Source organism: Xiphias gladius, chromosome 10 (genome assembly GCF_016859285.1).
Source record: "Xiphias gladius isolate SHS-SW01 ecotype Sanya breed wild chromosome 10, ASM1685928v1, whole genome shotgun sequence".
NCBI lineage: Eukaryota > Metazoa > Chordata > Actinopteri > Istiophoriformes > Xiphiidae > Xiphias > Xiphias gladius.
In genome coordinates this window covers 22,438,731-22,450,776 of record NC_053409.1, presented here as the reverse complement: position 1 = coordinate 22,450,776, position 12,046 = coordinate 22,438,731, and the positions used below count along the sequence as shown (strand labels likewise).

The 12,046-nt window shown below is 41.4% G+C and overlaps 1 protein-coding gene and 1 long non-coding RNA gene across 3 annotated transcripts; one reads left to right on the top strand and one right to left on the bottom strand.

The window, feature by feature from the left end:
* Positions 1-412: 412 nt before the first annotated feature.
* Positions 413-11,614, bottom strand: ganc (glucosidase, alpha; neutral C). Of its 2 annotated transcripts, XM_040137470.1 has the most exons (25): positions 11,351-11,614; positions 10,866-10,928; positions 10,569-10,671; positions 9,414-9,541; positions 8,705-8,881; positions 8,595-8,616; positions 8,417-8,486; positions 7,570-7,666; positions 7,255-7,438; positions 6,837-6,981; positions 6,209-6,444; positions 5,986-6,112; positions 5,667-5,746; positions 5,285-5,428; positions 4,870-4,966; positions 4,669-4,770; positions 4,135-4,309; positions 3,471-3,539; positions 3,232-3,296; positions 3,056-3,132; positions 2,886-2,960; positions 2,522-2,635; positions 1,595-1,707; positions 1,394-1,497; positions 413-863 (listed from the first exon to the last, which is right to left on the bottom strand). In XM_040137470.1, exons 1-25 carry the CDS (start codon positions 11,377-11,379, stop codon positions 754-756), a joined length of 2,706 nt encoding a protein of 901 aa, XP_039993404.1. In that variant the 5' UTR covers positions 11,380-11,614; the 3' UTR covers positions 413-753. The 2 variants fall into 2 exon arrangements, with proteins under 2 accessions (XP_039993404.1, XP_039993403.1); XM_040137469.1 differs by lacking the exon at positions 11,351-11,614 and having other exon boundaries at positions 10,866-11,344.
* Positions 5,007-6,324, top strand: LOC120795519. Its single transcript, XR_005708236.1, has 3 exons — positions 5,007-5,188; positions 5,682-5,732; positions 6,230-6,324. It is a non-coding gene; the product is annotated as an uncharacterized LOC120795519 (long non-coding RNA).
* Positions 11,615-12,046: the final 432 nt, after the last annotated feature.

The following is a 12,046-nucleotide window of genomic DNA, read 5'->3' as shown; positions in this document are numbered from 1 at the left end:
CAGCATTTCCTATTGTACTGTTTTGTGTCGCTTTTAAGTAAGCAAACATCTGCTTTGGGAAGAAGTCAGGTGACACGAAACAATATTGTTGAACAAACTGTTTTAGTTAACCATGACGACGTGCTAAGAATAAAAGGGTCTGTGACAGCGGGCAACATTTGAAGCTGCACATCAGTGCGTCATTTATTCATTGGAGGGAACTTTCGCCCCACTGCTTTAAAATCAGACGTAATTTTGTAATCATAATTATTATTTAGCACCCGTACTTTCATGATCCTTCGGAGCAAAAATAACTCACCGCTCACACATCAAAATAATCAGCTTTTGTTTTCGTTTTCCACGACAGATTCCCTTTTATTCACGTTTTATTAAATGTGCTTTAAAAAAAAAAAAAAAAAAAAGTACAGTGCTAAATGAAACAGAGGCAAATGGAGGGATCGGCCAAAACGTTAATCTTAGGTTTTTTCTTTAAAATGCGCAAAAAGAAAATGGGCATAATAATTAAAATACATGCAGAATGGTGCACGTGGCACAATTGCAATTGGAAATGTACTGCCGTTAGCTCTCCACGTGTAACTATGTGCTGTGAACTCCATCAGTGTCGTTCTATCAAGTATAATTCAATCAAATATTGTGTTTGCCCATTGAAACTTATGTTGATGATTTTAACCTGACACTCTCCTCACCTCTCCTATCTGGAATAACAAACCCAGGGGAGGGGGAAAAAAAAATCAGTCACTGACACTTTCTCAGTTAACGCATCTGTATCTCCCAGTCCGCCGCCACTCCGAGGTTCAGGTTGCTCAATGTCAGCGTGCAGCAGGTCTCCGTGTACTGAAATGCTGCAGAGGTGTCCTTAGAACCTGGTGATTAAAAGAAAAGATGTACACAGTTTGAAAGATTTATGCTATTCCTTGGCCTCTTTTACAGTTAAAAGGGTTTATGTTTTTCCTGAAAGACCAAACAAAGCTCTCAACTTCCAGAATGAACCTGGCTCCTCTAATTGTGCTTCATTTTATGATTTCCCACAGGAGAAATGACATTTTCATGGCCCTTCCTCTTCTGTTGTGCGTATCTCCCTTTATAATAGTTTAACAACAGAACAGAACAATGAATGTGGCAGAAATCTCTGTTTGTTTGTTTTTTGTGTTTTTCTTCTTTGAAGGACAGATACCAAACATGATGTCGTCTGTTTGGCCACTTGGATGCAGAAAAATAAGAAAAATAAGTTAAAAATAAGGCGGCATTTTTAATCCTCCCCTTTATTTTTTGATAATGCATCTCGCTGCATCATTATCCTTATGACATTATTACCCCTCCGAATGTCAGCTGCTACAGTCTATACAATGCGACAGCTGTGAATACATGTAAGTATAATGCCAGAGATCCTCACCTGACGCATGCACAATCACAGTGGACGGTTTGCTCTTCACCCCCAGGACGGTGACCGAGTGGACGGCAGTATCACAGTCAAATGTTCCCTCTTCCCTGGCAGGACTGAGCGAGGGCGGCATCAACAACAGATCTCAAATTATCATGACAAACATGTGGTCCAACACTGCATCGCTCTTCAGGGGGTGTGAGTGTGACTAACCGGCAGAGCAGCCGACCTGACCGCATGTCGAACCTGCGCAGACAGAAGGCCTTGCTGTCCCGGTAGTTGAAGGAGTGGCCGTCGTCCAGGAATAACTCGCCGTCAGCAGCACCCTGCAGAGAGGAGGGACTGCAGTCTGGACTTTGCCGATTAAATGATACAAAGGTCACAATTTACTTTACTAAAAAGTTACCAAACCGATTGGGCACGTTACAAACTAACTGTGCATCAATACAGAAATTGTCTTCTCTTTTTTCAGTAAATACACAGGTAAAACCGCTGAAACACTTAAGCAGCTACGCCTAGTATTCGTTAGTTTAGTATACTGTATTGAATATGGAGCGGGAGTGATTAGTCAATTAATTGATTAATCAATTAGTGGAACGACAGAAAATGAATCAGCTTCTCTTTTGACTAAAAACACACAATATGGATAACATCACCTTGGTTTTTTCACTATTTTCTGATATTTTTTTAGACAAAAGAATCAATCGAGAAAAATAATCGGCTCATTAATCGGGGATGAAAATAATCTTTAGTTGCAGCCCTTATTAAATACGGAATCGAAAGTCATGTAGTTAATTCACAAAGAGCTTTTGTTGCCATACCACCTCTGTATGACCAATGTCTATTGTTACAGTGCACAACAACACGATAATGTGGTGTTCTCTAAGTAAACAAACTTGTTACCATCTCAAGAGCAAAGTGTTTTCTACCATTTTGTCCATTCCTAATTACATAATGGGACTGGGAAAAATATTAAAAGGACTACTGCATTAGATTTTGCAGGGGTTTCTATTTTTCCCGTATGTGTATATCTACATATTTCTAAGTGAAATTCGAGCTCATGGCCAGAATGAAAGCCGATCTCAATGTGAATCCCGGTACACCGACAGAAGCCGGCTTTCCACATCCTCCGATTCTAACCTGAGAGCTTAGAGCCACAGTGATGGAGAGGGGCAGCTGCTGGAGTTCGGCTGTACAGGAGCCACTTCCTGCCCACCTGCAGACCACCGATCCGCCCCGCTGGAACACAGGAACCTGTAAAGAGGAACCACCTTCACTCCATCATGTCATCTTTGGCTTTATTTCAGTTTCAAATAATCCGCACTAGAACCACGACAGGAATCCAAACACTATGATTTATGTGAAATAATTAAGCAGAAATTCCCCTCATTAAATAAACCAGATAACTTCCCATTAATTCTTCTGACTTAAAAATTCATATGAAAACTACTGACAGTCCAGTCCCACCCTCCCCGCTACTGTGCGGATCATGGTAAACACTAACTGTGTCCAGGGTGACTGGAAGACTCAGAGTCTTGCCTCCTTTGTACGCCTTTGCAGAGTGGACATCATACCAGATCTAAAAGAGAAAACAAACCCTCATAAAACATCCACACTGAGGTGTAACATGAATGTATTAGAATATATAAACATGTTACTTGGAGGTTGATTTACCTCAGCAGATCCAGGAAGTAACACTCTGACTTCTTGAAGACCCGGTTCAACGACAGGACAGGCCAGCAGGGCTCCCCCTGCATGGGATCAAAGACCGTTGAACTCTGAAGAACCCCAATGCAAGGATTACAGGGTATGGCTGTGTAATAATGCAAAATCAGAGGGGTATTTATCACCAATCATATATTGGTTGTCCACAGTGAAGGTGCTCTGTTCTCTGGAGAACTCCACCCACAGAGGTCTGTTTTAAACGAAATCAGTGTTTCTATGATTCTTTGCCGACACTTAATTAACAAAACATGACAAACATATTGACCTCTAGCGCCTGAAAAACTCAGCGTTGATCCCGCAGGACCAACAGTGACGTCTGTCGTTGCAGTACGTCCGCTGAACAGCGGACGGCAGCAACACTAACCTGAGTGGAGGCAGACCAGAGGTGTGAGCCTGGTGGAACAGAGTGTACCAGTAGGGCAGCAGGCAGTATCTGAGTACAGAGGAGACGGGTCACTCACCACTGAAACCTGATCTGCACTCCTGATTTCATTATTAGATACTCGAGCTCGCCCAGTTACCTCCATAAGGATTATTAAAGTATTATTTTGTCTTGTTAAATGCATTAGTAAATTTGCACATTTGTGTTTGTATCAAGTTGAGATGAAACAGCCTTTGGAGCCTTGCTGGTGATGTGCTCATGTCCTTTGACGAAACTGGTCAATCGACCATCATTTCATCTTTCTTTCCACGCAAAGTGCGCTGGCAGCAAAGAGAAAAGCGACAGAAGGCTGCTGAAACACTTGGAAACACCGTGGTTAATGGACAATGTGTCATTTGTAATTTTGGCAAAAAAAAAAAAAAAAAAAAAAGCTCTCTTAATCCCTGTTTCAGAAATGGAAATTCAAAGGTGCTTTATTGGGATGAAAGTTAAAAAAACAAAAAAGAAAAACAAAATAACGATTTTGCCGAAGCATCAAAATATAATCTGATGCATGAGTGCACAAAAATGAACAATAATCATCTCTGGTCTCTATCGTCAATCATCAATAAACATCTCATGTGGCTGCCACCCCTTCTGACAGTACCTCTGTTGGATTACGGTGCGGATTGCAGCAGTAACCTCCTCTCCAAACAGCCAGGGCTCCCGGCGCTTTGTCCCCTTTGCAGAGTGACCGCGGAAAAACGGCTGCAGGGCGGCTGCCTGGTACCAGCGCACCAGCAGCTCTGGATCCGGATCCTTAATAAACCCGCCAACATCAGCTAAAAACGCAGAGGACGAAGGATAGAAGAGCTCGCAACTTAAAGTGTGAGACTTGGCAGTGATAAAAAAAATAAAACAGAATAATAGCAGCACATGACAATAAGTCGGAACCTTTCCTGTACTTAAATTTATACAAACTACTCAACTAGTTGACTAGTTTTTTGGGAAAAGCTATCACAGTATGTATTTTGTTAATGTCTCTGTACCAAAACTTACTTCACAAAATGACTGTCTACTAAACAAGTCTGGCAAATAAAAGCCAGCCATTCTGGCTCTAAAAAACACACTCATTCACAGGTCTAGTTGTGATTTTTCCATTTAAAAGAAATGAATCCAGTATCCACAGTACTGTGCTCACCTCCACAAAATGCTATGCCTGCCACACTAAGAGACAAAAGCATCGGGATCGAGATCTTCAGATACTCCCAAGTGGCAACGTTGTCACCTGTCCATATTGCTCCTGTGCACCAATCAAAGTCAGTGACAACATGCAACACAGCTAAGGATATGACCCTGAATGCAAAAACATGTCTGACATTTTTCCGTTTGAATAACTCACCAAGTCTCTGTGACCCAGCAAAGAAGGAGCGTGACAGAACAAAGGGTCTCTCTGAGCCGCCTGAGCGAGTTATCAGACCCTCCACTGTGGCCATGTGCTTTGAGACAAAGCATAGGTCGTTTAGTAAAGTTGTCCCATGTGCACAACAGCCTCAGGGAGTCAGTCTGTAAAAACTGCCTCACCGGCCAGAGAATTCCCCCGTTCGGGATTTCACTGGGAAGTTCTAGTGTCACTTAATGGTCTAAGATATTGTTTTGTTTTGTTTTTTTTTTTACACCCTGACAAATTTTCCTGCACAGACGATGTTGATATCACACAGGTGGAGTAACAACACTAATATTGCATGTCAGCAGCTTTAATCCAGGAAACATTGGAGCTTGATCTGCGTAAAAATAAGATAAATGAGCCCACTCACCTGGTAAAAGCCATACAGGTTGTGTAATTCCCGGTGTTCCCAGCCCCCGCAGTGCACCGCGTCCTTCGGCATCGTCTGCTCCGGCCCGTCGAACACAGACGGTTCGTTCATGTCGTTCCACACAAATAACGATGGCGTCGATCCCTGCGTCAGACATAAGGCACTTCAACAACGGCAAAACTGCCTGCTGAGAGTTTACGTGAGAAGATTCTAACTTAGAATAATTAGTCGGGCTGTAAGGTGCCGGAGTGTCAAAGCATTTGTTGATGGTGATTGCAAACATCTTAAAAGCATTTATTTCGCATCTTCTACAAAACATTTAAAAAAAAAAAGGAAAAAAATATTATTATATTATTGATTTGTGGATTATTTTTATACTTACTTTGTACTTATCCAGGGAGAAGCATCTGGAGTACCATGCTCGAGCGGCTGGGCTGCTGAAATCAAGGTAACAGGACTCACCTATGAGAGAAGATTATAAGGATGGTTATAGAAAGCAAAAAACCAGGTATAGAGGAAATAACTGTGCATTTATTTGTGTATAATGTATACGGAGGGGTTCCAAAATGCCACAGAGTCATCTTATAATAAGTGTAAAATAATCCGATGATTATATCCTGGAAAATGTCTCTAATGTGGAAGTAAAAGACACAACATACAATTTATTACAGTAGTATTTATTATAGTTAGAAAAACATTACCGGGCCAGCACGAGCCCTGATAGAGCTGTCCCTCTCTGTCTTTGACAAAGAGTCCACCGTCTCTGGCCTCACAGTACAGGGACCAATCAGGATCAGCTTTGATGTGGGGATCACTTATAACCACCAGCTAAAAGGTAGAAAAATGCACAATAAAATAACCTCAACTTTTCAGAGATAACAGCAGAAAAAGGCTCTGTGTTCCGTGCAACACACTGAAACTGACCTTCCTTTTCTTCTTCTCTAGGTGGCGCTGCAGGCCAGCCGGTTCAGGAAAAAGAACAGGGTCCCAGGTGAAGTAACGCTTCCCGTCCGTGTGCTCAATGTCCAGCCAGATGACATCGTAAGGGATGTTGTGGCGATCGAATCCCGCATCTACAGCCTTCACGTCAGCTTCATCGTTGTAGTTCCAGCGGCACTGGTGGTACCCGAGGGCAAACAGAGGGGGCAAGGCTTGGTATCCTGAAAAAAAGGGGGACAGAAAAAGTTGGGAAGGACAGTTTCACTGATGGACAATTCACAGGCATGTTGTCAACATCACACAGGATCCTTTCATTTTCCAACAATGATTCTATTCATGGGGGAATAAGGAGAAGAATTTTTTAAAAAAATGTTAATGATACCTGATCATTTTAAGTTAAACATTTAAAAAAGAAATATGTGTTTTGGTTTTTTTTTTGTTAAAAGATTAACTGGGGTTTAATCGTACGACGGACTTTACAAATATCTCTGACACCGTAAGGTGAAAACCTCCGTAATAATTCTTCTTAAGATTTCATTTACTCGTTTAAGGTAACGATTTGGTTTCATATGCAAATTAATAAGATAAAATACATCCAGCGCTGCAGACACACCTGTCAACTGAGCATACTGGCCGAAGAGCTGCTGTGGACTGGGCCCGAGCAGGACCACGCAGTCAATCACACCGCTCTCTGACAGCCAGTGGATGTCAGTCTGAGGCTGCAGCCGCCTCCTCTTTATCGGGGGTGTCTGGTCATCCTGGTTGAGGTAGGGGGGTTATTATGTGGTTATGAATATACGTTTTGGCACCTCTTCTAAAACTAGCTACCTTGGAAATGGTTTCTTTGGCTGAGCAGATTTATTTTTAGAACAATCCTGCTTTTAATAAATTTAAACAATCTTTATATTCTCAGTCACAGTCCTGCTTCTCTGAGTTTTGGGAACACGTAACTAGGCAGCTCCTGAAAAACTAGGCTTTTTGAGGGACAAGTAGACAGGCACTGTATGAGAACAAGGGTTAACAGGGGTTACCTGATGTTCAGCGGGGCTGTAATGTACGTTTACAAAAGTCTCAGATGCATTCAGCCAAAATACACCCAAAGTCCTGTCCAGTTTGTGGGCCACCAGCAGTGGCACAGACCCATACAGCCCGAGGCGACTGTACAAGTCGTAGGCAAAGACATCCAAGTTATACAGCCGGTAAGGTTCACCATCTCTGTGAAATGAAATAAATGCGTTGACAACTCTCTCTGGAAATTGAAAGCTGCAAGCCAGTGAGCCGAACGCAGCAGGTCCCACGGTTAGAAATAAAGACGTGCCGCTTTCGGCTCAAATACATGTGAGTACCTGGTGTCCCTGAGCCGCAGGCTGTCAGCATGTTCTGGAAGACCGAAGACATGGCTGAACCCATGAAGACAGAGGTCTGCCCCAATGCTGCTGGGACCTGGAGATGCACAACAAAGTACTTTAATTCATGGATTTCTTATTAGCTAGTATAGGAGTAAATCCCATTCATTTATTATTGGAAACTTTGCCCTCCATATTTACTGAAGTGTATGCCTGTATTTACGACCAGTAATTGGAACTTATTAATTGGAAGTGTACCGATTGAGCGTGTCATCATTTTCCCTATGATTAGCACCAAAATCAAATGCTTTCTAGGAAGCTTCTTGATAAATTACAGTTACGTCATTTCCTTCCCAGGACATCATTAGGAAACCTGGGGCCCACACAGTGTCATCTAATGGTTTCTTACAACATTATGTGCCATTTGCTCTCCTGGGTGGGCCTTCACGGAGAGACGCTGTGTCAAGGCAGGTCGTCTGGCTAAGATATCAACCATTTTACTTCCCCCGTTTGTTTGTTTTTTCATAAAGTGCAGTCCATAAATTAGCTGGGAAAAGTTTCTCTGCAAATATAGTTATCATTAGTATATGCATTTGGATTCACATTTTTTCATAACTTAAAACGGATCATTTTTACAGGTAAGCAGAATTAAAAAAAAAAAAAAAGACGATTTTCAAATGTAATTCGATTCAGGGTCAGTGTTATTGGGCTGGGAGGAGGACGTTCTTGGGAGTGGATTTTTAACAAGCTCAGGAAATGAGACCAAAACTATCCAAATGGCAAACATTTGGTCCTAACAGAATCACTGAAAGTTTGCCTTATAAAATATTTAACGGCAGGCACAAACCATTAGCTTTGATATCCACAAACTGCCTGAAAGTCTCTTTCCATAATAAACCCGTGGGGTCCTCTTCAAGCTGTTAGTGGAACAGAGTGAAAAAGAACAGAGGTGTTTACAGAGGGGATTGAGCTTCAATTAGGAGTAATATTATACTGGAGTTTGAACAGCACTGACATTCTCTTACCTCACTAGCGGGAGATGTGGCTCTGATGAGAAAGACACAAAGAAAAAGTGATTACATTATGTGTGGATTAGTTTGTCGTCCAGTACACAACCCGTCCCTGCAGTCCTCACCTGGGCCGATCCTGCAGTGTCTCAAACCACAATTTGCCTTTAGAGTTGAACGTAACCATCGCTGCATCTTCACACAGGATCTCCACTTGGAAAGGAAAATGCCACACACGAACCCCATGACGTCCTGAAGACCAAGAAAGGGCGACAAAGTCCTTAGTCTGCCTCTCCACTCTCAACCTGCCAGACGAGGAGGGAAAAGGTCAAACGCTGCTCGAGTGCCGCGGCAATGGCACAAATCAATACATAGTTTAAATGATTTCGCCACTGTTTGAAAAAGTAACTCAATCTATGTCGCACTTCACATGTTTTTTCACCTAAAATAACTGAACGGGTGCGTTTGAAGGAGTAAAATCAAAGATGCACAATTGTCCCGAAAGCAAGGAAAACTCATCTCAAGCAAGAATGTTTCCTGGAAATAAAGAGAAACTCATCAATTCAATTTTATCACAAAAGTTAGATTAAGATGTTGCTATTTGAACTTATAAACAAAAAACAACAGATGGAAAAGATCTCCGAGAGAAACTCCTAACCAGCCTAAAATTGATCTTGCCGACTAACATTACATGAGTATTACGGATGTGCAACACGACAAAGCCAAAAAGCTTTTAGTGCATCATGAGAGAGGAGGAGTGGATTTATGTTTTTTTTTAGTACATTGGTTGTGTCACTAGATATTTTAATAGAGGGATGATGCTGATGCAGATCTTACTGTTCACGCTGTGGTTCCCCGGTTATCACATCTGGAACTCGGTAGCGTGCTTTAATTGGCTGGAGTTCATCTATCGAAATCCTCACAGTGTCATTTTTGCAAGGTGAGACAGTGAGAAGCAGTCTGGTCTGTGAAATGAGCAAAGTAAGAGGTTTTTTTTTTTTTTATTGTAGAATTCAAAAGTGTACTTCATATATATACACAATGTATTCAGAAAATGAACACCCCTTCAGTTTTTCACATTTTATGTTGCAGCCTTATGCTAAAAAAAAAAAAAAAATAATTTTTTCCCTCATCCATCTAAGCTTAATACCTCACGACAACAAAGTGGAAATAGAATTTTAGAAATCTGTGTAAATTTATTAAGGAGGATAAACTGAAATATCACATTGACATAAGTTTTCAGACCCTTTGCTATGACACTTGATTTTTAGCTCAGGTGCCTCCCATTTCTCTTGATCACCTTTGAGATATTTCTACACCTTGATTCGAGTCCGCCTGCGGTTACATTAGTTTGAGATGATTTGGAATGGCACACACCTGTTTGTATAAAGGTCTCACAGCCGACAATGCATGTCAGGGCAAAAAAACAAGCCCTGGCATCCGTGGAACTGCCTGCAGAGCTCAGAGACTGTATTATTATGTATAGATAATTATAGTTATACTCTGAGATAATTATATTAATCACCTGCTATGTGGTTAACTAGCTTGGGTTATTGTCACCTGTAGGGAATTTCATTATTTAGCGTGAGTGTTCTGGTTACACGCAGGGTTCTGCGAAATTAACAGTCTCTGACTTCGATTTAAATTTATTACCTCAATTAAAACAAAAATCTGAATTCAAAAAATATTTCGGTTTGAAGATAATTATGACAATTCCCAACATTAATTCTTACTGAAAGATGATGCGATCTAACAAATTAGAAACAAAAATGCAATGTACAGAATTTGATTTTTTCCAATAAATAATTTTAGCGCCACAGACATGCACTAACTCAACAGAAAAATACCGGAAGCTTTTAAGTTTTTTTTTTAATGTTTCAAAGAACAACAGCTCAGAGGTTATTTTTTAGAACATTCTGCCAAAATTATGTCAAATATTTGAATAAATCGATCGTTCTTGATGTTGATTTTCAGTAATGCTAGTGTTCAGACCTGTGTGTCGGGCTCCAGCAGCTCAAAACGTGCCCCTTTCTCTGTGAGCACCATGGTGTCCAAAAGGGCTCGGTGCTGCAAGTTCGGACCCTGCATCTGTCGCCTCCGAAAAAAAAATAAAAAAAAATAAAAAAACAAATCAACATTACAAGGCACTGACATGATCTGTGGCCGAAATGCGAACTGAACACACACCAATGTTATGTTCCGCAAAATACACTTAATTGTAGGTGAGTGTAGAGTTATTTGTGGATACAAACTGCGTGTTATACTGTAACAGGCAATGCACCAGCATACCTGTAAAAAGCAACATGGTCACTTGTCTTGAACTTTTCTCTCCCTTCATCATCGGGGACAACACTGGGAAACGAGCAGAGAGAAAACCCATACAGTATACACACACAAAGGATACACATCATACACCAGGCATACAGTGGGAAATAAACCATTTCCTGCCTTTCCACCATGACTTTGACACATACACTTTTATAGGAACCACTTAGATTTCTGGAGTGTGAAACCCCCCCCCCCCCCAAATACTGGGTCACCTGCCGTAGGACTTCACATGTACCGACCAAATCTGCCCACAAAATGCAGAGGAGTTTCCTGTCATGCAGTCAGGTAAACACACATTATGAACAGACCCTAACATTTTTGCACCGCAGGGGACCCGGGCATTCGTGTGGCTTGTTTCTTTCTACAGGCTCCGTGTGAAAAGTCAAAGGTCAACAATGACACTTGCCCCTGTTGCAGAGTGGCAACAAACAGCACGTTGCCTGTACCTAATAACGGGTTGGCTCTCTTCCGCCATTTCGAGCAGACATCAAACAAAAATAAAAAATTAAATGAAATGAAATTTTAAAAATGATTTAAAAAAAAAAACCCCATCGGGCTTTTCACAGACAGGTTGTGGTCTTCAGGTCGGGGCACTGACTGCGGTATTTTTGCTAAACTTCTAAACGCTCCCTGACGCCGAGCTGACGGGACGGACGGACGCCCTCGACCCGCACGATCCGCACGGAGGACGTGACTGCACCGGCTCCACAGAAAGACCTCCGACTAAACATCCGGTGTGAATTTTCAAAGCAAAATCCCCACCGAAATGCGTACATTAACGTTGCCTTTATTTTTTTTTATAAGCCAAAAGAAAAAAAAAAAGAAAAAAAAAAGTTCCCTAACTTGCAAATCCAATGTCATTGTCATTTAAAAAAAAAATCCCCGTATCCGCCACACCTGTCCTTTGAGACTGGCGTGGGCCTGACTTTCCACAAAATTTCACCTAAATGTATTTAGCTGTCTTTTTCTTCAGACGTGATGAAAAAATGAAAAAAAAATAATAATTTGGCAGCGATGGCTATAAAATACGTGAGCTGTTTTATTGCATATGTAGCCCTTAAGGATAAAGCTAAATAAAAAATGGACGTGTGGCTTTGGCTAACGTTAACATACAAATCAGTGATAAGATGGATAAAACATGA